Here is a 27,653-nt window from a genome sequence, read left to right as displayed (position 1 = left end):
CCATCAATGCAGAAAAATATATTCAGGTTCTAGAACAACATCTGCTCCCATCCAGACGTCATCTCTTTCAGGGAAGACCCTGCATTTTTCAACAAGATAATGCCAGACCACATTCTGCATCAATCACAACATCATGGCTACGTAGGAGAAGGATCCGGGTACTGAAATGGCCAGTCTGCAGTCCAGATCTTTCACCTATAGAGAACATTTGGTGCATCATAAAGAGGAAGGTGCAACAAAGAAGGCCCAAGACGATTGAACAGTTAGAGGCCTGTATTAGACAAGAATGGGAGAGCATTCCTATTTCTAAACTTGAGAAACTGGTCTCCTCGGTCCCCAGACGTCTGTTGAGTGTTGTAAGAAGAAGGGGAGATGCCACACAGTGGTGAAAATGGCCTTGTCCCAACTTTTTGGGGATTTGTTGACACCATGAAATTCTGATTCAACATATTTTTCCATTAAAATTGTACATTTTCTCAGTTTAAACTTTTTGTTCCGTGATTTATGTTCTATTCTGAATAAAATATTAGAAGTTGGCACCTCCACATCATTGCATTCAGTTTTTATTCACAATTTGTATAGTGTCCCAACTTTTTTGGAATTCGGTTTGTAATTGTATGGCCTCATGCACACGAACGTTCAATTTTTGCGGTCCGCAAAACATGGAAGTCGCCCGTGTGCCTTCTGCAATTTGCGTAACGGAACAGGCGGACCATTGTACAAATGCCTATTCTTGTCGCAAAACGGAGAAGAATAGGACATGTTATATTTTTTTTGCGGGGCCACAGAACAGAGCAAAGTGCTGTCCGAATCATTTGCGGCCCCATTGAAGTGAATGGGTCTGCACCCGAACTGCAAAAACTGATGCTCGGATGCGGAACCAAACCACGCTTGTGTGCTTGAGGCCTATACCAAAGGTTTTCTACATGTACTGTGTCAGAATAATTTTGCCTTTTGATTGACTTGAAAATATTCAGTCATTTCACTTTTCTCAGGCTGTTAGAATAATCCAAATATGAATATGTTCTTCTGTAGGGAGAATGTTGCACAGTCATATGGTGTTTTTAATGTGTTCTGTAAATTACAGGGCGGATCCTTAACAGATTTTCAAAGGATATAGCTATCTTAGATGATCTCCTGCCTCTTACAATGTTTGACTTCATACAGGTGAGTCAAATATTTAGCCATGTGAAACATGTGTTGGGACCCTTGTACGCGGGACGATGATTGGGAGTGAGCATCGCATCTTTTAGGTAGCATTAAAAATGCTCATTTGTCAGCAGCAATATACATCCAGCGTGAACAGAGGATGTGACGCCAACAAATAAAACTATATGAGCATGAGCAATCACATTACCAATCATTCATCCCTATAAAGATAATTTCTGTAGGCAACAAGCGCCAGTCAATATGCTGTTTCGTAGATTGCCACTCATTACCTGTGTAAAAGGACCCTATGGCCTCTTTCAGATAGACAATCAGAAACTCGTAGGTGTTCCGGATGGTGAACACAGATGACTTCTTAAATGGACCACACATGGATATAATCTATGTATAGTCCATTTTTCCTGCAGACCAATTAATTCGGTGGATGAGTGTTCAGTTCAAGTGTTGGCTAAACTTCAACGGAAACTTTGCCCAGATGAAAGTGCCCTTAATACTGTACTTATAGGACTCTGTAATGCTGAATTCACACAGAGCATTTAGGTCAAGTTTGATATGGCAAGTTATTTGTTGCAACAGCCAGATATTTGCTCTTAGCCAATGTGAAAATATGATGTTCTCTACGCTCTATGTTTTGTTTTAGTTTTTTTTACTGATTTTGTTCATGCCATTTTTTGGAAATAAAACCTTAAAATACATGACCAGATTTTTAGTAGCATTTTTTTGTTGTTTTTTTGTGCCCATTTAGCATATTTCTGCACCTGCTGTTTTTAATGGTATTGTATATATAAAGTTATATGCCCCCTGTATTGTAACTTCCTCTGTTCCTCTGTACAGCAGTATGGGAACAAAAAAACTTTTTTAAAAAACATGTGATGCAAAAGTAGCAATAAAAAACACAGCACATACTGCACTGCATTTCTTTAAAGCTTCAAAAAAGACAACTGATGCCCATGAGAGAACAATGCCAGGCAATGAAGGAAAAAGGTAGACCGAGAAAAACAGGCTATTGAAAAAAAAAATACCTCAAGGGTTAAAAACACTACCCAAAAAATGTCAGTTTGTCCTGCATTTAATATAATATAATATAATCAGAATAACTCTCTGGATCAACGACCCCTCTCTAGTAGCTATAGCCTGTAATATTATTAATCTCCAGAAATACATCCAGGCCCCTCTTGAACTCCTTTATTGTACTCACCATCACCACCTCCTCAGGCAGAGAGTTCCATAGTTTCACTGCTCTTACCGTAAAGAATCCTCTTCTATGTTTGTGTACAAACCTCCTTTCCTCCAGACGCAGAGGATGTCCCCTCGTCACAGTCACCGTCCTGGGGATAAATAGATGATGGGATAGATCTCTGTACTGACCCCTGATATATTTATACATAGTAATCAGATCTCCCCTCAGTCGTCTTTTTTCTAAAGTGAATAACCCTAATGTTGATAATCCTTCAGGGTACTGTAGTTGCCCCATTCCAATTATTACTTTAGTTGCCCTCCTCTGAACCCTCTCCAGCTCTGCTATGTCTGTTTTGTTCACTGGAGCCCAGAACTGTACACAGTACTCCATGTGTGGTCTGACTAGTGATTTGTAAAGTGGTAGGTCTATGTTCTCATCACGGGCATCTATGCCCCTTTTGATCCAACCCATTATCTTATTGGCCTTGGCAGCAGCTGCCTGACACTGGTTTCTACAGCTTAGTTTGCTGTTCACTAGAAAATCCTAGGTCCTTTCCATGCCAGCGTTACCGAGTATTTTACCATTTAGTATGTACTGATGACTTGCATTATTCCTTCCTATGTACATAACCTTACATTTGTCAGTGTTAAACCTGATCTGCCACTTATCTGCCCAAGCCTCCAATCTATCCAGATCCATCTGTTGCAGTATACTGTCCTCTTCCGTGCTAATTACTTTACACAGTTTAGTGTCATCAATTATTTAAATCTCGGAGCATACTCTATGTAACAGTCCATCCCTTTTCCCATAGCTATACGGGGTATAGAGGTGTCAGGTTCTGGTGCATGAGGGGGCTTATAGCCTCACGATCCTCCCATACATATACATGCATGTAGTGAATGGGCAGAGGTGAGAAAGCCACTGCCAGACACCAGAGTCTCACTTTTCAGGATGAAATGGTGATAATTCTAATATAAGATGCAACGTTATCTAAGACTCAGTAATGATTTTGTAAGATAATTGTTTCATCATATACCATGTAAAAGATACACTATGTTGTATATAAAAATATGGAGAATTCCAGCTTCCATAAAAATCAATGTCATGAGTAAGTGTCTGTATGTAATGACCCGAAACGTGTAGACTCTGTTGTCTGTGTGTATGGCTTTTTATCTTTTTGCATAAATAAAGTATGGATTTTTATGAAAGCTGGATTTCTCCTTATTTTTGTGTCAAGTTTGGACACCCGATCCAGGTGTTACCAGTGCTTCCAGGAATTACCCATAGGTGAGCTGGACTTGTACTATTATATAGTGTATATATAGGCCATAAATCTGGTAGTACAATACAACTATATAAATATGTCACCTATGGGCAATGCACCATAGACTATATGCTATCGATTGCTCAGGGGCAACTTGCTAATACTAAGTATAGTGTGGTTTTAAGGAGTCATGCTCCGTGGTTAGTGTCTATTAATCATCTTTCCATGTATGATTTTAATAAAAAGTAATCCCCGTCAAATGTTCTTTCTTTTCTCTTTACAGCTGTTGCTTGTTGTGATAGGGGCAATCACAGTGGTTTCCATTTTGGAGCCTTACATCTTCTTGGCTACTGTCCCTGTGATTGTAGCTTTTGTTTTACTAAGATCCTATTTTCTGCACACCTCCCAGCAACTGAAACAGTTAGAATCGGAAGGTAAGGACAACAGAGACGCATTATCTGAAGGGCAAACATGACTTTCCTGGTGACACAATATTATCTAGTCCTCTTCCAACATGCATGTATTCTTCCTAATATACATATTGATTTAGGTTGATCACATGGAATGCAGGGAGGAGGGCATCTAATGCTGATGTCAACAGATGAGGATTGACAGAACAATTGTTCATGGAAGCCCACACCCTAAATACTTCTATGTTCACAGACTTCATGTCTTAGGTGTGAATTGTGCCAGCTAAGTTTATGCAAGCACAATTCACCTTTTCAGTACGAACATTTGCAGTAATGCTGACCTTACAAGTAACCGTTATTGCAAAATAAAAGGGAGAGACTCATCAAAACTGGTTCAAAATAAAATGCAGCAGGTGCCCATTGCAGCTTAAAGGGAACCTACCACCATGAAATGCAGCAGGAGGAGCTGAGCAGATTGATGTATAGTTTTATGGGAAAAGGTTCAGTATAACTTAGCACTAGTAGCACTACTGAGCTCAGTAGTGGGTGGTCTTATCAGTTGTTGACGGCTATCTCTATACAGGGAAAGTTGTCAATCGTTGATAAGACCACTCACTTAGGCTACTTTCGCACTAGCGTTCGGGTTTCCGTTCGTGAGCTCCGTTTGAAGGAGCTCACGAGCGGACCCGAACGCAGCCGTCCAGCCCTGATGCAGTCTGAATGGAGGCGGATCCGCTCAGACTGCATCAGTCTGGCGGCGTTCAGCCTCCGCTCCGCTCGCCTCCGCACGGACAGGCGGACAGCTGAACGCTGCTTGCAGCGTTGGGGTGCCCGCCTGGCCGTTCGGAGGCGTGCGGATCCGTGCGGATCCGTCCAGACTTTCAATGTAAGTCAATGGGGACGGATCCGTTTGAAGATGCCACAATGTGGCTCAATCTTCAAGCGGATCCGTCCCCCATTGACTTTACATTGAAAGTCTGGACGGATCCGTCCCAGGCTATTTTCACACTTAGCTTTTTTTTGCTAATATAATGCAGACGGATCCGTTCTGAACGGAGCCTCCGTCTGCATTATTATGAGCGGATCCGTTCAGAACGGATCCGCCCGAACGCTAGTGTGAAAGTAGCCTTAGCTGCTAAGCTCCGAAAGAGCAGAGATGTTACCAGATAAATTTCAAGTTGTGCTGAATCTTTTCCCATAAAACTATATATCAATTCTGCTCAGCTCCTCCTGCTCTCTAACAGGCTGCCTGCGGGTTGCATGCTGACAGGTTCCCTTTAAAACATTTAGGGCCCATGAAAAATAGGCTTTAAATCTGCTTGGTTTTTATAGAAAACTCCTCACTGTAGTTTTACACCATCTTTGATATATCATCCTTGTTAGGGCTCATGCACACAACCGTATGTATTTTACGGTCCACAAAAAAACGGATCTGCAAAAAATACGCATGACGTCTGTGTGCATTCCGTATTTTGCGGAACAGCTGGCCTCTGATAGAACAGTACTATCCTTGTCCGTAATGCGGACAACATTAGGACATGTTAAATTTTTTTGTGGAACCGAAATACGGAAACGGAATGCACACGGAGTAACTTCATTTTTTTTTGTGGACCCATTGAGATGAATGGTTCCGTTTACAGTCCGGAACAAGTCAATCAGCTGTTTGAGAAGGCAACGGCGCTCCAGAAGCGCCATAGCCTTCTCACTATTTACCACTGGCCCAGTGACATCACGACTAGTATCAACTGGCCTGGGTGTGGCTAAGCTCCGTTCACTTGAAGAATACATTATTTCTAAAAGGTGCCCGAAGCCTTCCTTTCCTACTGAAAGGATCATATTTACCTGCTCTAGACTTTCGTGTTGGCTCCATCTTCCTAGCTGGGGTTTGTTTTATTCCTCATCATCTTCAGCCAACCCCTAGCTTCAAAGTGTCTCTTGTGCACACATCTATGCTGAAGCCAGTGGTTGGCTGAAGAGGCTCAGATGACCATGCCCAAGCCAGGGAGGAGGAAAACAAACCCCAGACACTGGAAGATGGAAACGTGAGAGCCATCGCGGAGGACAGGAGCAGTGGGGAACAGATAGGTATGATCCTTTCATTAGGGGAGACAGAAATTATGTAAATAATCCCTTTAAACCTAATACTTTCTGTTTTTCTATACCACCCTCCTAATGTCTTGAGTTTGTAACTAGTGTTGAGCGAACCCAAACTGTAAAGTTCGGGTCCGCACCGAACTTTACGATTTTTGGTACCCGGACCCGAACTTTGCCAGAAAAGTTCAGGTTCGAGTTCGGGCATTTAATAAAGCTTGTTGAAAGGCTGCAGTGCAGCCAATCAACAAGCTTTTAAGCTGTATGCCCTTAGAAGCTATCACAGCCACGCCTACTAATGGCATGGCTGTGATTGGCCGGTGCATCATGTGACCCAGCCTCTATATAAGCTGGATCACGTGTAGCACTGCCCATCAGCTCTCAGTAGTGAAGGGACAGAAAGCAGGCAGCTGAAATGAGGGACAGTGTTAGTGCGATTTTTTGTGGGTGCAATGCACCATCTTTGCACCCCTGACACAGAAAGCTAACCATAAATCTGGCTGTTAATTCTGTGGGTGACCTACAGCGATTTTAATTCTGGGTGCACATGCAACATTGTACTTTGTACCCCTGACAAACAACTATAATAGTTAATCCGTCTGTTAGTTAGGTGCACGTCATATACCCATTTATTGCGTGAAGTACACCTGCACTGCATACGTGACAGGGAAATTGGTATAGTTAATCTGTCTGTTATTTAGGTGCACGTCATATACCCATTTATTGCGTGAAGTACACCTGCACTGCATATGTGGCAGGGTAATTAATATAGTTAATCCATCTGTTAGGTGCACGTCATATACCCATTTATTGCGTGAAGTACACCTGCACTGTATACGTGACAGGGAAATTGCTATAGTTAATCTGTCAGTTAGGTGCGCGTCATATATATATCCATTTATTGCGTGAAGTACACCTGCACTGCATACGTGACAGGGAAAATAATATAGTTAATCTGTCTGTTAGTTCAGTGGGTGACCTGAAAAAATGAGGAGAGCATCAAATAAAGGACGTGGCCCTGGTCGTGGTACTGCTGGGATTGGTGGAGCTTCTGTTGCAGAGAGAGGACGTGGTCGATCTGTGCCAGCTACACGCCCAAATGAAACACCTTTCTCAGGGGCACGTAGGCGACAGAATGTTCAGCGTTATTTTGTAGGCCCAAATACCTGGTGTACGAATGGTGAGGCCAGAACAAGTAGAGGCGATAGTAGATTGGGTGGCTGACAGTGCCTCCAGTTCCTTCACATTGTCTCCCACCCAGTCTCCTGCTGAAAGCGCAGAATTGGCAGCCCATGGCCATCTGTCTTTCCCCTCACCCCCTTGCAAGTTAACCAAGCAGTCTGAGCCCCAAGTCATGCAGCAGTCTCTTATGCTTTTTGATGACTCTGCTGGCAGGGCTTCCGAGGGCCATCCACATAGCCCTGCCCCAGAAGTGGATGCCCAACCACTTATGTTTCAGGATGTGGACATGGGTGGACCACCGCAGCACAGCTCTGATGATGACGAAACACAGGTGCCAACTGCTGCGGCTTTCTGCAGTGTGCAGACTGGCAAGGAGGGCAGGGGTGAATAGTGGGTGGAAGAAGATGTGGAGGATGATGAGGTCCTAGACCCCACATGGAATCAAGGTCATGCGAGTGACGTGTGTAGTTCAGAGGAAGAGGTGGTGGTCACACAGCACCAGTCACACAGCAAAAGAGGGAGCAGTGTGCAAAAGCAGAGTGGCAGTCCCCTAGCCAGTATGCCTGCTACTGCCCACCACACCAAGGGACCGAGCACACCAAAGCCTGCTCCAAGGAGTTCCCTGGTGTGGCAGTTCTTCAGACAATGTGCTGACGACAAAACATGAGTGGTTTGCACTCTGTGCAATCAGAGCCTGAAGCGAGGCATGAATGTTCTAAACCTGAGCACCACCTGCATGACTAGACATCTAAATGCAAAGCATAGGTTGCAGTGGAGGAAACACTTCCAAAACCACGACAGATCTCAGGCTCCTCCTGGTCCCTCTTCTGCTGCAGTCTCGGCCTCTTCCTCCCCCTCTGGAGTGACAGTGGCACCTGCCACCCCGCAAACAGAGGATGTGGCAGCAATGCCACCACGTCCGTCACCATCACCAAGCATCTCCACAATGTCCTATGGAAGCATTCAGCTGTCCGTCTCCCAAACACTGGAGAGATCCCTGCTGCCACTACTTTTCCAGGCGAGCCATCCCCGCCCTGCACAACCAAGTGGCGGACAAGATTAGGTGTGCACTGCTGAACGCCATCTGTGGCAAGGTCCACATAACCACCTATACGTGGACCAGTAAGTACGGGCAGGGACGTTATATCTCCATAACTGCACACTGGGTAAATGCAGTGGCGTCTGGGACTGAGGCGGATAGCAGTTTGCCGCATATACTTCTGCCACCGAGGATTGCAGGACGTTTCTCTTTGCCTCTTGTTGCCTCGTCCTCCTACTCTGCTTGCTCCTCTACCGCCTCCTCATCTGGTCAGCGTAACACCTTCACCACCAACTTCAGCACAGCCAGGGGTAAACGACAGCAAGCTGTTCTGAAACTCATCTGTTTAAAGGAAAAAAAACACACCGCACAGGAGCTGTGGACGGGCATGGAACAACAGACCGATGAGTGGTTGGTGCCACTGAGCCTCAAGCCCGGCATGGTGGTGTGGGATAATGGGTGAAATCTCATAGCAGCTCTCGGCCTAGCCAGTTTGACGCACATCCCTTGCCTGGCGCATGTGCTGAATTTTGGTGGTGCAGAGGTTCTGGAAACGCTGCAGTGTAACTTTGGCCTTCCCGCTCACCGCCTCAAATGCGACGTGCCCACAAGGTGGAACTACTCCTTGCACATGCTGGAAAGACTGTGTGAACAGCAGCAGGTGATAGTGGAGTTTCAGCTGCAGCACACGGGTGAGTCGCTCTCCGGACAGCACCACTTCACCACCAACGAGTAGGTCTCCATGCGGGACGTGTGTGCCATGTTGCGCTGTTTCGAGTACTCAACCAACATGGCCAGTGCCGATGACGCAGTCCTCAGCGTTACTATCCCACTTCTATGTCTCCTTGAAAAAACGATTCGGGCGATGATGGAAGAGAATGTGGCACAGGAGGAAGAGGAGGAGGAAGAGGGATCATTTTCACAGTTATCAGGCCAGTCATTCACAAGTAGCTCGGAGGGTAGGTTCCTGCACCAACAGAGGCGAGGTACACAATTGTCCAGCCATGGCAAGGTTCTGGAGGATGAGGATGATGATGAGGGAGCATAGACAAGTATACCGGCCGCACCCAGACATTGTTATACTCCAGCGCGCTTTATCTTAGTTTTCTTTTTTATATTTCCCAATGTTTTGGGGTCTTCCAAAATTTATAAAAAATAAAATAAAAATAAAAAAACTACAAAAATAGTGTTGGCTAGTAGCTACCTCCTCCACCTCCACCACCGCTTCCACCTACACCACATTGTCCTCCGCCTCTTCAACCTCCTGCTCCACTTTGACCTCTGCCTCCTAGTTCAAGATCATTATTTTTAACTTTTTTTTTTATTATATGCAATTTAAATTCATTTCGCTATCCACATTTGTTTGCAGGGCAATTGTGTTGCTCTAACCCCTATTTTGCTTCCTTATGCAGCCCTCTAGCCCTTTCTATGACTTTTTTAGAGCCATTTTAGTGCCCCAAAGTTCGAGTCCCCATTGACTTCAATAGGGTTCGGGGTCAAGTTCGGGTCCCGAACCCTAACTTTGCGGCAAAATACGGCCGAGCCTGGTGAACCCGAACTTTCAGGTGTTGGATCAACCCTATTTGTAACTTTTAAAAAAATGTAGGGATCAATCTGTAGTGAAACTAATTAACATAGCTAACCAAGCCAACTTTCCCACCCAGTTTTCAGAACTGAAGTGAGTGGCGTAAAAATGCTAAATGTGAGATTTGTGGACAAACTAGCCTAAAAAAGTCACAGAACCCTGTTTTGCAACTTTTTGATGCCAGAATTCGAGAGTGCATGATGTGATAAATTCCCTCCTGTAAGCCTGTGAGCAATTGCAGCATACCATATAGACATGTTCATGTAGAAATAATGAAACCTCTCATTCCTTCTTTAATTAGTTTGCTGAGTCGTTTGATACGGTACACTATGTAATTCGATCTCAGAGGTGAAGACTATATAAAACAACCTGAAAGTTACATAAACACTTTTATTATACAGAAATCCACTAAAATAGGCCAGTACAGCATAAAAAATCTTTGAGTGTGCTTTCACATGTACAATGCCTTCAGAAAGTCTTCAGACCCTTTCACTTTTTGACAATTTGTTGTTGCGGTCTTGTGCTAAAATAAAAAAAGTTTCTCCCCATCGATCTGCACTCAATACCCCATAATCACAAAGTTAAAACAGAATGATAGAAATGCTTGTACATTCATTAAAAACTTAAGTATCCAGACCCTTTGTTGTGCCAGGCTCTGGCAGGGGTGGATTGGGAACGTGGCAAAGTGGCCCTGGAAAAAAAGCATAAAAGTGGCCCCATGTTGTAGGTGGGGCCAAAATGGTAGGAGGTGGGGTCAGCAAACCATTAGTCATGGGTCACACAGCATACCTCCCGACTTCTGAAAAGTCAAAGGAGGGATAATAGCTGGAGTGTGCTTAGTGTGCCGCGCCAAATGTGTTTTCCGCTAAGCCATGCCTCTAACTCTGCTCTGTATTTGCCCAATGCCACCCAGTGTCACATAGTAGTTATGCCCCCTTTCTGCTTCTATCCAGTAGTTATACCCCTACACAGTAGTGTTTTTTAAAGGCTCCATTCACAGTAAGGCTCCATTCACACGTCCGTATAATGGGTCCGCATCCGTTCTCTATAGGGACAGAATGGATGCGCGCTCCGGAAAAAAATAGAACATATACTATTCTTGTCCGCAATTGCGGACAAGAATAGGCAGTTCTATGGGGGTGCCGGCCGGGTCTATTGCGCATCCGCAATGCACTACAGACGTCTGAATGGACCCTAAGTCTGTTGTGACTTCTGTCCAGCCGCTGGGTGTCAAATGACCTGACAGCAGTTGGTAATGGCGGCCTACTGATATGAGAAGGGCTGGCAGCATGATAATGACATCACAAAAAGGCTGCTGGCGACATTTACATCCTATGTGACTGACATCAGCTGCTCCTCTTATAACGCTCCAGCACTGATATAACCTCCAGAGACATTACATCATATGTAACTGATATCAGCCGCTCCTCTTATAACGCTCAAGTGCTGATATAACCTCCAGAAACATTACATCCTATGTGACTGACATCAGCTGCTCCTCTTATAACGCTGCAGCGCTGATATAACCTCCAGAGACATTACATCACATGTGACTGATATCAGCCTCTCTTCTTATAACGCTCCAGCGCTGATATAACCTCCAGAGACATTACATCATATGTGACTGATATCAGCTACTCCTCTTATAACGCTCCAGTGCTGATATAACCTCCAGAAACATTACATCCTATGTGACTGACATCAGCTGCTCCTCTTATAACGCTCCAGCGCTGATATAACCTCCAGAGACATTACATCATATGTGACTGATATCAGCCGCTCCTTTTATAACGCTCCAGTGCTGATATAACCTCCAGAAACATTACATCACATGTGACTGATATCAGCCGCTCTTCTTATAACGCTCCAGCGCTGATATAACCTCCAGAGACATTACATCATATGTGACTGATATCAGCTACTCCTCTTATAACGCTCCAGTGCTGATATAACCTCCAGAAGCATTACATCCTATGTGACTGACATCAGCTGCTCCTCTTATAACGCTCCAGTGCTGATATAACCTCCAGAGACATTACATCATATGTGACTGATATCAGCCGCTCCTTTTATAACGCTCCAGTGCTGATATAACCTCCAGAGACATTACATCACATGTGACTGATATCAGCCGCTCTTCTTATAATGCTGCAGCGCTGATATAACCTCCAGAGACATTACATCATATGTGACTGATATCAGCCACTCTTCTTATAACGCTCCAGTGCTGATATAACCTCCAGAAACATTACATCATATGTGACTGACATCAGCCGCTCCTCTTATAACGCTCAAGTGCTGATATAACCTCCAGAAACATTACATCATATGTGACTGACATCAGCCGCTCCTCTTATAACGCTCAAGTGCTGATATAACCTCCAGAAACATTACATCCTATGTGACTGACATCAGCTGCTCCTCTTATAACGCTGCAGCGCTGATATAACCTCCAGAGACATTACATCCTATGTGACTGATATCAGCCGCTCTTCTTATAACGCTCCTGTGCTGATATAACCTCCAGAGACATTACATCATACATGGGGGATGAGGGGCTGGGAAAATTTGAAATGCCACTGATTGGGGGGGGGGGGGGTCACTGGGAGCCATTCATAACTTCTTAGGCGCTCTGTATAAAGTATAGGTGAGATAGTCTGTGAGGGGCTGGAACAACAGGGGGACACAAGAGTTGCAGAGGCAGCAGCTTCAGTAACATACCCCAGTGCTGCTGTGTGGAGTAGGAGGACCAGTGAGAGACTGAACATTATACTGAAGGCACAGAAAAGCCTCATTCACACATCAGTGTTTCGTGGACGTGTGCTGTCTGTTATATCATGGACAGCACACTTCCCTATTCATTTTAATGTGTGTATTCAGACATCAGTGTTTTAGCACGGTCCATGGGTCAGTATTTTCAGCACAGATGCATGCTCTATTTTGTCCGTGTTCACGGATCCATAACGTCCATTATAGTCTATAGGTCCGTAAAAACCATGGATGCTACACGGATGCCATCTGTGTTGCATTCGTGTTTCACGAATCATTAAGAAGAGATGCTTTGAAAATTATTTTTTAGCTGTGCAGTGTCAGTGAAACACGGATGCAACACGGACAGCGTAAAACGGACACACGGACCCAACACGGATTCTTCACAGACAGCTTCACGGATGCATCACTGACCACCTGCTCACAGATTTCAGCACGGACACGGACGTGTGAATGAGACTTACACTGAGGAGGTCAGAAGGAGCAGTGTCTCCATTATCTTCTGCTGCTGCCTCGGCTCCTCTGGCTCCGCCCCCTCCTCACACTGCAGAGAGGAGGGGGGCTGTCTGCTCATGTGGGGTCGGTGAAGTTTACTTTGGAGAAAGGAACAAGCCCTGCAAGGTATTGTGCTGTCCCTTTCACCAAAGGAAAATTAAATGCACTCCAACAGCTGACAACAGGGGTGGCCGTAGCTGGGAGCCGTCCCTTGCTTCCCTTCAGGCCCCTGACACTATAGTAACTGCCCTGGTGGTGGCCCTGGCTGCGCTGACAGTTCATACAGTATGACAGAAGATGGATGTCCATGCCTCCTGCCTTGCTGCGCTCACTTATTATCTACTTTCATAGTAGGAGCGCAGCAGGGCCGGCAGTCTGCAGAGCAAAGTGTCAGGGAGGCTCTGTGTGAACAGTGAGGCTGGGTGCTGCCGGCCCACTGCACAGTAAAAGACAAGCGGCCCAACGGGAATCTTCCCAGTGAAGTCAATGGCCAAGCTGCTCCTGGGCTCTGGGGGCCTCACATTTCTCTTGATCATCTTTAAAGGGGATCTGTCACCAGTTTTTCTAACTAAGGGCAATATAAACTAATGACAGATCCCCTTAGTATAAATGCTGGGTCACTTTTTTTTTATTGACCAAGACGTTTTGCAAAAATCTTGTATTGAACAGCTCTAGTGCATGCTGCTGAGTCCTGAATATTCATGAGCTCCTGGCTTTCTCCACCTCCTGTCAATCAGTGGTGAGAGGGCAGAGAAATCCGGAAGTTCGTGAATATCAGGACTCGTTAGCATGCGCTGGGGCTGTTGAAATGTAGCAGCATAAAACTGGTGAAAGATTCCCTTTTAAGATGTTTCTACACCTTGATGGGAGTCCACCTTTGGTACATTCAGTTGATTGGGCTTTATTTGGAAAGATACACCCCTGTCTATATACGGTGCATATCATAGCAAAAAACAAGTCAGAACTGCCTGTAGAGCCCAGAAACATGATTGGGTGGAGGCATAGATCTGAAGAAGGGTACAAAAAAAATTTGCTGCATTGAAAGTTCTCAAGAGCACAATGGTCTTCATGATTCTTACCTCTTTCACCCCCGGAGGTTGTTTTTCTTGTGCTCCCTGCCTTCCCAGAGCCATAACTTTTTATTTGTCTGTTCACATAGCCATATGAGGGCTTGTTTTTTGGGGGATAAGATGTACTTTCCAATGCCACCATTTAATATTGCATATGATGTAGTGGGAAGCAAGAAAAAAAATTCAAAATGGGGTGAAATTGCAAAAAAAAAGCAATTCCACCACAGTTTTACAGGTTTTTTATTTACGACGTTCGATGTGCGATAAAACTGACACATTACTTTTATTCTAAAGGTCAGTATGAATCCGGCGATGCCTTATATGTATAGTTTTTCTTGCGTATTAATAGTGCTAAAAAAAATGAAAAAGTGGGAAAAAAATTAGTTTTATTCTTTTGTCACCATATTCTGACCTCTATAACTTTTTGTAATTATGTGTACGGAGCTGTATGGCGGCTAATTTTTTTCAGGGTGATCTGAAATTTTCATTGATACCATTCTGGGGTGTGTATGACTTTTTGATCACTTTTTCATTTTTTTTGAAAATGAAGCGACCAAAAACGGTGAATCGGCCATTTGGACACTTTTTCCGTTTTGCTGTTTGCCGAATGGGGAATATATTTTTATACTATGGGCGTTTTCGCACATCGTGACTCCCATGATGTTTATTCTTTTAGCTCTTTTTTTTATTTTGGGAAAAGGGGGTGATTTGAATTTTTATGTTTTTTTTTATAAATTAATTTTTTAAACTTTTTTTTTTTTTTTACAATTTTAGAGTTCCTATAGGGAACTATAACAATCAATAATTTGCTATTATCATAGACTCCAATGCACTTGCATTGGAATCTATGATGATTTCACTACTTTCCTATGGAGCCCTATTACAGGCAAGAGCTCCATAGGAAATACTATACAGCAGCCTCCTGTCATTCACAAAGGCAGGGGCTGCTGAACACAAGCTCAGGCTCCTCCGATTTCCACATGGTTTTCAGCGTGCTCAGATGCCGTGGTCAGGATTGACGGGTTAAATGTCCGCAATCGGCATTACTGCCGGTTGCGGACATGAGCCGCTGGTGTCTGCTATAAAAAGCAGGTGGCCACCTGCGGCTATGGCGCCCGCAGCACACGCAATCGGGCGCCATGTTTAAAGACCGGACCGATGACGTACATGTACGTCATCGGGCGTGAAGGGGTTAAACGGAAGAAGTTTGGAGCAACCAGAACTCTTCCTAGAGCTGTCCACCCCACCAAACTAAATAATCAGAGAGGAAAGAGTTAAACAAGAACCCTGGCTGAGCGTCTGATCCTGTATGCAGATGGTAAAACCGTCAAGATGGTCAACCATAACGGAAGCATTCTACCAATCTAGGCTTTATGGCAGAGTGACCAGAAATCAGCCTCTCCTTCTATAGGACTTCTATGGGAGAGTTTTCCAGGCATGCTCTGTGACCCGTTCAGAGGTCATTGAACAAGGAAAGAATAGATAAGCTTTGATAATCACCTAGTATAAAAGATGAAGTGCACCGCGTGCTGCAGTTTTCTTCCAGATTATTCTCTGTTTATTTGCCAGAATGCAGCTGGATCTCTGCTGGTCCCCATTATAGGGAGCCTTACAAACCTCCGGCAATGCCGGAGTATGCAGAGATCCGGCAGGCTGTTACCTGCCGGATCACTGCCGCTAGTGTGCAACAAGCCTTAAGTGGTATTTTTTGTCTTTCTGGCGTATAACTCTTAGCTTTTTTTTGAACATTAGTATTACATTACCTATTCTATAGAGGAAAACACTCTGGGGCTCGTGGGAAAACACCCTGGGGGTCATTTATCAAGACTGGCGTTTTCTATGCCTGTGTTTATGGCCCCCTGCAAAAGACAAATTTCAGCTCTTCCTCATGGTGTCATGAGGAAGGGCTGAAATTTGTCTTTGGTAGCCCGAAATGCATAGACAAAACTGCTATTTTTGTAACCGATGGATGAGATTTTATTGCAAGCAAAATAAACATATTCCTTTACACAAGTGGAGCTGGGTTCCTTCAAACCTTATTTGCATACAGTCACCCGTTGCCTCGGGTTATCCGTGCTCCCAGCTGGATGAAAGGGCAGGTGAGACCTGCTGAACCCCTTTTTCTCTAGTATATCAAATGTAACAATACAATTGAAATGTGTAAGTAGCCACTTCTGTATTCTAGTGCTCAGCCAGTTACAAGATCTGCCTAGTATGGCCAGCTGCAGATATCTTTACTGGGTCCTTGTCCTAATACTGTCCCATGAATGTTCTGTTATAACTGTCTGACTGACATACAATATACAAGGACCACAGACCCAAACTCATGGTTTGGCTGTTTGAATAGTAACAATTTCAATAAAAGGCTTATGCACCCAGTTGTATGATGCTTCTACTATACCTCTGCATGCCTTCATTATACAGAGTATGCCTTGTTGGATACAATTACTTCTAGTGGAAATTATATCCATACATCTATCACCCAGTATGGCAGTGCTTATAGGCTGTGCAGCCCTATACTAAGGAGTTGTACATGCTCCATGTACTGCAATATACAGTACAGACCAAAAGTTTGGACACACCTTCTCATTCAAAGAGTTTTCTTTATTTTCATGACTATGAAAATTGTAGATTCACACTGAAGGCATCAAAACTATGAATTAACACATGTGGAATTATATACATAACAAAAAAGTGTGAAACAACTGAAAATATGTCATATTCTAGGTTCTTCAAAGTAGCCACCTTTTGCTTTGATTACTGCTTTGCACACTCTTGGCATTCTCTTGATGAGCTTCAAGAGGTAGTCACCTGAAATGGTCTTCCAACAGTCTTGAAGGAGTTCCCAGAGATGCTTAGCACTTGTTGGCCCTTTTGCCCTCACTCTGCGGTCCAGCTCACCCCAAACCATCTCGATTGGGTTCAGGTTCGGTGACTGTGGAGGCCAGGTCATCTGGCGCAGCACCCCATCACTCTCCTTCATGGTCAAATAGCCCTTACATAGCCTGGAGGTGTGTTTGGGGTCATTGTCCTGTTGAAAAATAAATGATGGTCCAACTAAACGCAAACCGGATGGAATAGCATGCCACTGCAAGATGCTGTGGTAGCCATGCTGGTTCAGTATGCCTTCAATTTTGAATAAATCCCCAACAGTGTCACCAGCAAAGCACTCCCACACCATTACACCTCCTCCTCCATGCTTCACGGTGGGAACCAGGCATGTAGAGTCCATCCGTTCGCCTTTTCTGCGTCGCACAAAGACACGGTGGTTGAAACCAAAGATCTCAAATTTGGACTCATCAGACCAAAGCACAGATTTCCACTGGTCTAACGTCCATTCCTTGTGTTCTTTAGCCCAAACAAGTCTCTGCTGCTTGTTGCCTGTCCTTAGCAGTGGTTTCCTAGCAGATATTCTACCATGAAGGCCTGATTCACACAGTCTCCTCTTAACAGTTGTTCTAGAGATGTGTCTGCTGCTAGAACTCTGTGTGGCATTGACCTGGTCTCTAATCTGAGCTGCTGTTAACCTGCAATTTCTGAGGCTGGTGACTCAGATGAACTTATCCTCCGCAGCAGAGGTGACTCTTGGTCTTCCTTTCCTGGGGCGGTCCGCATGTGAGCCAGTTTCTTTGTAGCGCTTGATGGTTTTTGTGACTGCACTTGGGGACACTTTCAAAAATTTCCCAATTTTTCGGACTGACTGACCTTCATTTCTTAAAGTAATGATGGCCACGTTTGTTTTTCTTTACTTAGCTGCTTTTTTCTTGCCATAATACAAATTGTAACAGTCTATTCAGTAGGACTATCAGCTGTGTATCCACCTGACTTCTCCACAACGCAACTGATGGTCCCAACCCCATTTATAAGGCAAGAAAACCCACTTATTAAACCTGACAGGGCACACCTGTGAAGTGAAAACCATTTCAGGTGACTACCTCTTGAAGCTCATTAAGAGAATGCCAAGAGTGTGCAAAGCAGTAATCAAAGCAAAAGGTGGCTACTTTGAAGAACCTAGAATATGACATATTTTCAGTTGTTTCACACTTTTTTGTTATGTATATAATTCCACATGTGTTAATTCATAGTTTTGATGCCTTCAGTGTGAATCTACAATTTTCATAGTCATGAAAATAAAGAAAAATCTTTGAATGAGAAGGTGTGTCCAAACTTTTGGTCTGTACTGTAGGTGAATGAGCTTGAAGGTCAGATTAATAAAAAAATGTTATAAATGTACATGACATGTATACGCCAATGTGATCAGCCCCATCGCTTAAAAAAAGGCATAAACCAGTAGTACAGGTGAATGTTAGAAACTTTGTAATATATCTTATCAGAGAAAATGCCTTTTTCTCAATCTATCAGCTCTTTCCTCCTCCTACTTCCCTTTCAATAGAATTTGTTTGTGTGTGTGAGTCTCAACATCTCCTCCCTACTTCACCCCCTCTCCATAGATTTTATGGCTAGCGTGTTTTATGGCCAGAGAAAGTTAGTTTGGGGAGGAGGGGGGGGGGGAAATAAATTTTTCTCTGATAAGATATATGCCTAAATTTCCAAAAATGTGCTATATTCACCTGTGCTATATTGTCTTATGAATAAAAAAAAATCTGATGTAATACTCTTTTGTAAAATCGCTAAAGGGTGAAATACCCAGATAGGTATAGAATATTCACAAATGTAAACCATGATGTCTAGTAATGAGAAAGGTTCTGCAGCATGTTCCATACTTTTGCCCACAAGTGTGACAGATTGTTTTGTCATAATACACTCATATAATCTTTCCGCTCTCTTATCAATGATTATATCATGTTTTTATGTGGCTTTGAAATGAGACAGGCCGATAAATATCTCTCTCCTCTTTCTACAGCCCGCAGTCCAATTTTCACTCACTTGATTACAAGTTTAAAGGGTTTGTGGACTCTAAGAGCTTTTGGACGGCAGCCATATTTTGAAACCCTTTTTCATAAGGCATTGAACTTACACACAGCAAACTGGTTTCTCTACCTGTCCACGCTTCGATGGTTCCAAATGACTATTGAAATGATCTTTGTCATCTTTTTCTGTGCTGCTGCATTCATCTCTATTGCAACCTCAGGTACAGTACATCAGGTGTATTTTTTACAGTAATCTTTCTATAATACCCAGTACAGTGGCGTGCCCAGGATGTTTGGCACCCGGGGTGGGTCCTTTCTCTGCCCCCCCCCCCCCCCCAATACTTGACCACATACCTCTTACATCCAGGGACATCTCCTGTCATGTAGACCTTCTCTTTCCTCTTCTCCTCCGTTAGACCGCCATGACAAATTCTTTCAGCCGCATCTCGTCTCTACAGAGTTTGTAACACAGACACGTTAGATTTCTCAGTTTTTCCATCGACCCCCCCATCCTAGTGTCCCCACAGTGTCATCCTGCTGCCACCCCCAATACTGTGCCTGTTGTGCCCCCAATGCCCCAGGTACTATACTGCTGAAAAAATAGTGACCCCAGTAGACATAATTGGGGTCATTTATCAAACTGGTGTAAAGTAGAACTGAATTTCCAAAAGAGCTGTCAAAAATGAAAGGTGGAATCTGGTTGCTATGGGCAACTAAGCCAGTTCTACTTAACACCAGTTTGATAAATTACCCCAAATGTCCCTATAGAGTCTACAGCAGCTATAATGTCCCCTAGAGTGCCCCAGTAATAATAACACCCTATATTGTGCTCCAGGTAATAATCTCTGTATAGTGTCCTCAGAAATAATAGAATTGCCCCTACAGTGCCTTCCCAATAGCAACGCCCCCCACACTGCCCCATACAGTAATTTCCCCCACACTGCCCCCCCACAGTAATTTCTCCCACACTACCCCCATATAGTAATTTGCCCCACACTGTCCCCATATAGTATTTTTCCCCACACTGCCCCCATATAGTAATTTGCCCCACACTGTCCCCATATAGTAATTTGGCCCACACTGCCCCATATAGTAATTTGCCCCACACTGCCCCATATAGTAATTTGCCCCACACTGCCCCATATAGTAATTTGCCCCACACTGCCCCCATACAGTAGGTTCCCTCACACTGACTCCCCACAGTAATTTCCCCCACACTGCCCCATATAGTAATTTGTCCCACACTGCCCCATATAGTAATTTGCCCCACACTGCCCCCATACAGTAGTTTCCCCCACACTGTCCCATATAGTAATTTGGCCCTCACTGCCCCATACAGTAGTTTCCCTCACACTGACTCCCTACAGTAATTTCCCCCACAATGCCCCCATATAGTAATTTCCCCCACACTCCTCCATACAGTAATTTTTCCCACACTGCCCCATATAGTAATTTGCGCCACAATGCCCCCATACAGTAGTTTCCCCCACACTGCCCCCATACAGTAGTTTCCCTCACACTGCCCCCACAGTAATTTCCCCCCCACTGCACCCACACAGTGATTTCCGCCACACTGCCGCCATATAGTAATTTCCCCTACACTGCCCCATAAAGAAGTGTCCCCCACACTGCCCCCACACAGAAATGTCCCCCACAGAGTAATTTCCCCCACACTGCCCCATACAGTAGTGTCCCCCACACTGCCCCCACAAAGAAGTGTCCCCCACACAGTAATTTCCCCCACACTGCCCACACACAGTAGTTTCCCCCACTCCCCACACAGTAATTTCCCCTCACTGCCCCCATATAGTAATTTTCCCCACACAGTAGTTTTCCCCACATTGCCCATATAGTATTTTGCCCCCCACATAGTAATCCCTACCATAATTATTGCCCCCACATAGTAATCCCTCCCATAATAATTTGCCCCCACACAGTATCCCACCATAATATTTTCCCCCACATGTCCTCCTGTGTCCCCCAAAGTTGGCACATAAAAAAATAAAAATAAAAGCTTAATACTCACCTATGTCCTGGCGCTTGCTCGCAGAGGAAGGTGCGCGCTCTTCACTGTGCTCCTGCATCCCGGCACAGGCGCGCACGATGACATCATCACGCACACCTGCGCCGGGATTTCACTACCGTATAGGCCTCACGCCTACTAGGCCTGACGCCTATGGCAGTTATCGTGGGGGGGGGCAGGCAGGGGACTATGCACTCTGCTCCCGTGCCCCACCGCAGTATGTTGGCATCAGCGCTCCACAAATGAGCGCTTCCATCTGTATTGATGGAAGCGCTCATTGCTTCTGGGCCTGGCACCCTCGTGAGAGCCGGCACCCGGGGCGGACCGCACCCCCTGCCCCCCCCCCGGGCACGCCACTGACCCAGTATTAGAACTATTTGTTTCACTGGTTTATATAAGTACATTTTCCGCTTCTATTTTATTTTGGGTGTCACTTATGTAGCAGTATGTGATCCTGTATTACACATCGGAAAAAACTTTAGGGGTGCTCTAATGTGTATGGGGGCTGCCAAATGTCCCCCTGACAGCAAATACCAGGGGTGAGAAGGTTCAGGCATGTAAGATTTCAACAAGATTGACCATTGAAATAAACACGCTTGCGCCACCAACCAAACATGTTAATGGTAGAGACGGACAGGCATGGGATTCAGCCAGTTCCCTCAGGTTCTCCAGATCCAGTTGTTAAAATTACAGCGACAACTGGAGATGAGCACTTCCATTCCATAGTTTAGCTCCTTAGGCTTTTTAAAAGTTGGGTGGTATGTGTGTGTAGTGTACAGTCGTGGCCAAAAGTTTTGAGAATTACATAAATATTGGAAATTGGAAAAATTGCTGCTTAAGTTTTTATAATAGCAATTTGCATATACTCCAGAATGTTATGAAGAGTGATCAGATGAATTGCATAGTCCTTTTTTGCCATGAAAATTAACTTAATCCCAAAAAAAACTTTCCACTGCATTTCATTGCTGTCATTAAAGGACCTGCTGAGATCATTTCAGTAATCGTCTTGTTAACTCAGGTGAGAATGTTGACGAGCACAAGGCTGGAGATCATTATGTCAGGCTGATGTGGTTAAAATGGCAGACTTGACCTGTTAAAAGGAGGGTGATGCTTGAAATCATTGTTCCTCCATTGTTAACCATGGTGACCTGCAAAGAAACGCATGCAGCCATCATTGCGTTGCATAAAAATGGCTTCACAGGCAAGGATATTGTGGCTACTAAGATTGCACCTCAATCAACAATTTATAGGATTATCAAGAACTTCAAGGAAAGAGGTTCAATTCTTGTTAAGAAGGCTTCAGGGCGTCCAAGAAAGTCCAGCAAGCTCCAGGATCGTCTCCTAGATTGATCTTCTGCAGAAAAAAGGGTGAATGGACTGCTGAGGACTGGGGCAAAGTCATATTCTCCGATGAAGCCTCTTTCCGATTGTTTGGGGCATCAGGAAAAAGGCTTGTCCAGAGAAGAAAAGGTGAGCGCTACCATCAGTCCTGTGTCATGCCAACAGTAAAGCATCCTGAGACCATTCATGTGTGAGGTTGCTTCTCATCCAAGTGTTTGGGCTCACTCACAATTTTGCCCAAAAACACAGCCATGAATAAAGAATGGTACCAAAACACCCTCCAACAGCAACTTCTTCCAACAATCCAACAACAGTTTGGTGAAGAACAATGCATTTTCCAGCACGATGGAGCACCGTGCCATAAGGCAAAAGTGATAACTAAGTGGCTCGGGGACCAAAACGTTGACATTTTGGGTCCATGGCCTGGAAACTCCCCAAATCTTAATCCCATTGAGAACTTGTGGTCAATCCTCAAGAGGCGGGTGGACAAACAAAAACCCACTAATTCTGACAAACTCCAAGAAGTGATTATGAAAGAATGGGTTGCTATCAGTCAGGAATAGGCCCAGAAGTTGATTGAGAGCATGCCCAGTCGAATTGCAGAGGTCCTGAAAAAGAAGGGCCCACACTGCAAATACTGACTCTTTGCATAAATGTCATGTAATTGTCGATAAAAGCCTTTGAAACGTATGAAGTGCGTGTAATTATAGTTCACTACATCACAGAAACAACGGAAACAAAGATCTAAAAGCAGTTTAGCAGCAAACTTTGTGAAAACAAATATTTGTGTCATTCTCAGAACTTTTGGCCACGACTGTTTATATGGTGTATTTATGTATGTGTACCATGTATATGGTGTATTTATGTGTGTAGTGTATATATGGTGTATTTATGTATGTTAACCATGTATATGGTGTATTTATGTGTAATGAATATTTATGGTGTATGTACAGTACAGACCAAAAGTTTGGACACACCTTCTCATTCAAAGAGTTTTCTTTATTTTCATGACTATGAAAATTGTAGATTTAAACTGAAGGCATCAAAACTATGAATTAACACATGTGGAATTATATACATAACAAACAAGTGTGAAACAACTGAAAATATGTCATATTCTAGGTTCTTCAAAGTAGCCACCTTTTGCTTTGATTACTGCTTTCCACACTCTTGGCATTCTCTTGATGAGCTTCAAGAGGTAGTCCCCTAAAATGGTTTTCACTTCACAGGTGTGCCCTGTCAGGTTTAATAAGTGGGATTTCTTGCCTTATAGATGGGGTTGGGACCATCAGTGGCGTTGAGGAGAAGTCAGGTGGATACACAGCTGATAGTCCTACTGAATAGACTGTTAGAATTTGTATTATGGCAAGAAAAAAACAGCTAAGTAAAGAAAAACGAGTGGCCATAATTACTTTAAGAAATGAAGGTCAGTCAGTCAGCCGAAAAATTGGGAAAACTTTAAAAGTAAGGGCTATTTGACCATGAAGGAGAGTGATGGGGTGCTGCGCCAGATGACCTGGCCTCCACAGTCACCGGACCTGAGCCCAATCGAGATGGTTTGGGGTGAGCTGGACCGCAGAGTGAAGGCAAAAGGGCCGACAAGTGCTAAGCATCTCTGGAAACTCCTTCAAGACTGTTGGAAGACCATTTCAGGGGACTACCTCTTTAAGCTCATCAAGAGAATGCCAAGAGTGTGGAAAGCAGTAATCAAAGCAAAAGGTGGCTACTTTGAAGAACCTAGAATATGACATATTCTCAGTTGTTTCACACTTGTTTGTTATGTATATAATTCCACATGTGTTAATTCATAGTTTTGATGCCTTCATAGTCATGAAAATAAAGAAAACTCTTTGAATGAGAAGGTGTGTCCAAACTTTTGGTCTGTACTGTATATGTAAACATGTGTTGTGACTGTGCTTGTCCTCAGTTGAGTTGGGAACCTTTTGTTAAAAATTTGAATCCCACCCCTGGAGACAAGTGACAGATTTTACATGTGTATCGCCACAATTAAAGCCACTTTCGCCTGGCAGCATTTTGGACAGTATTTTGCATCAGAGTTTGTTGTAATCCAAAACCAGGAGTGGGTCTAAAACACAGAAAAGGCACAAAATGTTCCTTTATGCTTTTCTCTGTTTATGTTCCAGTCAAATCAGAACATATGCTAGACTGTTTTATTCAAACCTTTATGCCCATTTCATGCCTTTCAGGTGCTGGCAGAGAAAAAGTAGGAATCGTTTTAACTCTAGCCATGAATATAATGAATACTCTTCAATGGGCAGTAAATTCAAGTATTGACGTGGACAGTTTGGTGAGTAAATATGATAGCCTGATGGGAGAAAGTGGAGTTTTGATAAATTGCTTGGCCCTCATTTATCATACCTTCACACCAGTATTCTGGCGTCAAAAAGTCGCAAAAATAGGGCAAAATTAATAGGGCAAAAAATAGGGCAAAATTATGCGACTTTTTGCATTTTTACACCACTCACTCCAGTTCTGTAGGGTGGGTGGAAAAGTGGGTGTGGTTAGCTATGTTAATGAGTTTCACTCCAGATTTATAATTGAGACTTGTTTTAAAAAGTTGCACTCTCACTCCAGGAGGGTGGAGTAGGAAAACTGGACTAGCTTCTCTAGTTAAAATTGTCAGGTCTAAGGACAAATTTATCAAGTAATGAGTATGAGACATTTGATAAATGTGTCATAAAATACTTCAACACTAATGACCGCGACCGGCAATAATGCTTATAGCGGTCATTAAAGCCTTTAGATGCCATGATCAAGTGTGATCACGGCATCTTAACAGTGTAAAAATCTGGAGTGCGCACTTCCAGGATATTACCGGCATCCCACTGCAGTCAATGGTCTGAAGAGATCCGGCATATTAGAGCTGCAATTTTTATGTTGGCCAGCAGGAGGCAGGCCAACATAAGAAATCAGAAATTCACATATTACCATGTTCCTGTATGGAGTGTGGTAATATTGAATAAGAAAAAAAATGAGTGAATGTTGTAGCCTCATACATAGGCTACAAAAACATTTAAAAAATATAAAAAAATGAAAATAAAATATATATATAAAATTTAAATCACCCCCTTTTCTTAGAATAAAAAATAAACACATAAATAATAAAAAAAAACTAAATATCATGAGCAACACTGCATCCAAAAACGCCCATACTATTAAAATCTAAAAATATTTTTCCAATATGGTGAATTGCGTAACAGAAAATGGTTGATTTGCCATTTTTCCATTGCTTCTCTTACCCAAAAAAATGTAATCAAAAAGTCACACACACTCCAAAATGGTATCAATAAAAACTACAACTTGTCCTTCAAAAAATGAGCTCCCACACACCTCAGAATATTGTGATGTAAAAAAAATTTTTTTTCAAAGTTGTAATTTATTTTTACAGTATTTAGACATAAAAAAAACCTATACATGTGGTATAGCTATAATTTTACTGACCCAGAGGGCTCATGCACACGAACGTTTTTTGCGTTCCGTATATAGGCCGTATTTTGATTCCTTATCCATTGCTCTGTTCCGTGGCCCCGCAAAAATTATGAGGCATGTCCTATTCTTGTCCGTTTTGCGGACAAGAATAGGCATTTCTATAATGGGCCTCCTGTTACGTTTTGCAAATTGCGGAAGGCACACGGGAGGCATCTGTTTTTGCGGATCCGCAATTTGCGGACTGCAAAAAACGTCACGCTCGTGTACATGAGCCCAGAGAATGAAGGGCACAGGTCAGTTTTGCCACAAAGGGAACACCGTATGGACAAAACCCGTAAAACGGTGGAGGATTTTTTTTTTCTCCAATTCCACCCCATTTGGAATTTTTCCAGCTTTCTATTACATTATATGCCATATTAAAGGTACAAATTGTCCCGCAAAAAAAGCCCTTATATAGATATGTGAAAGGAAAAAATAAAAAAGTTATTGCTCCAGGAAGATAGGGAAGAAAAATTTAAATGCAAAAACGAAAAAACCTCCAGTATCCTAAGGGTTAGGCCTCTTGCACACAAACTTTTTTTTTGTTTACGTTCCGTTTTTTGCGTTCCGTATACAGACCATATATGGAACCATTCATTTCAATGGATCCGCAAAAAAACGGAAGGTACTCCGTATGCCTTCCGTTTCTGTATTTCCGTTTTTCCATTCCATTCAAAGATAGAACATATCCTATTATTGTCCGCATGATGGACAAGGATAGTACTGTTCTATCAGGGGCCAGCTGTTCCGTTCCGCAAAAAAACAGAATGCACACGGACGTAATCCGTATTTTCTGCGGACCGCAAAATACCGAAAAAGCCATACGGTCATGTCCAAGAGGCCTCAATAGCGACACAAACATGAATGAATGAAGGAGGTCTATGGATGGTGGTCTCCATTTAGCCTTGATATGAAGATATATATATCCTTTCTGCTATCAAAGCCATTACATCACACATGTTTTTTTTATCTTCTTTCTTTCATTATAGAGTTTTCTCACTCTGCTTAGGTAAACTTTAAAAAAATACATTTTTAAAAGTTAATTTTGCATATACTTAAATCTCCTTACTTAGCAACAAATGTGCACCCAGATTGTCAATATATATTAATCCGTATTCCCACAGAATTGGTATCCACAGAAGATCAGCGTTGTTTGACAAGCTACAATTAAACTCAGTACTGTGCCAATAAGAGTTCGTATCAGACAGATTTAGGTTTTGCAGTATAAAATAAACTCTATGCTGTATCTGTAAAGGTTTTTCCCACCATTAGGAGTATTAGATTTGTTTCCACCACTGAAATATAGTCTACAGAACCAGCAGCCTTTGTCTGTGTACACTTTCAGTATGGTCTACCCAAACCCTGTTCATATAACTGCTTGTTTTTTTACAGAACACGTTTTTTTCAACAGCACTGTTTATTTTACCATAGCTTGTACCTGAAAATGGGGAAAAATTATTTGTCGGGTGAAATTGCAAACAAAATGCCTACTCTACCAAGGTTTTTTTTTTTTTTTTTTTTTTAAGTTTTGTATTTATGACATTCACTGCACGCTAAAAATGGCATGAAGACTTTTTACGGCCATAACGCCGATTTACGGCGATACCAAATTAATATATTTTTCATTATGGTTTCATAGTTTAAAAAAAAACAACATTTGAAACAACTTTTTTTTCA

General features: G+C 43.2%; 1 protein-coding gene across 1 annotated transcript in view; it reads left to right on the top strand.

The window, feature by feature from the left end:
- Window positions 1-27,653, top strand: part of CFTR (CF transmembrane conductance regulator) — a 196,509-nt gene that overhangs the window by 134,746 nt on the left and 34,110 nt on the right. The window contains exons 18-21 of the mRNA XM_044280293.1: window positions 1,088-1,167; window positions 3,895-4,045; window positions 19,117-19,344; window positions 24,695-24,795. Of these exons, the coding sequence (XP_044136228.1) occupies window positions 1,088-1,167; window positions 3,895-4,045; window positions 19,117-19,344; window positions 24,695-24,795 (560 nt within the window). The remainder of the gene's footprint in view (window positions 1-1,087; window positions 1,168-3,894; window positions 4,046-19,116; window positions 19,345-24,694; window positions 24,796-27,653) is intronic.

Source organism: Bufo gargarizans, chromosome 2, assembly GCF_014858855.1.
Source record: "Bufo gargarizans isolate SCDJY-AF-19 chromosome 2, ASM1485885v1, whole genome shotgun sequence".
Classification (NCBI taxonomy): domain Eukaryota; kingdom Metazoa; phylum Chordata; class Amphibia; order Anura; family Bufonidae; genus Bufo; species Bufo gargarizans.
Note: the sequence above shows the minus strand (reverse complement) of the source record. Positions and strands in the feature narration are given on the sequence as shown.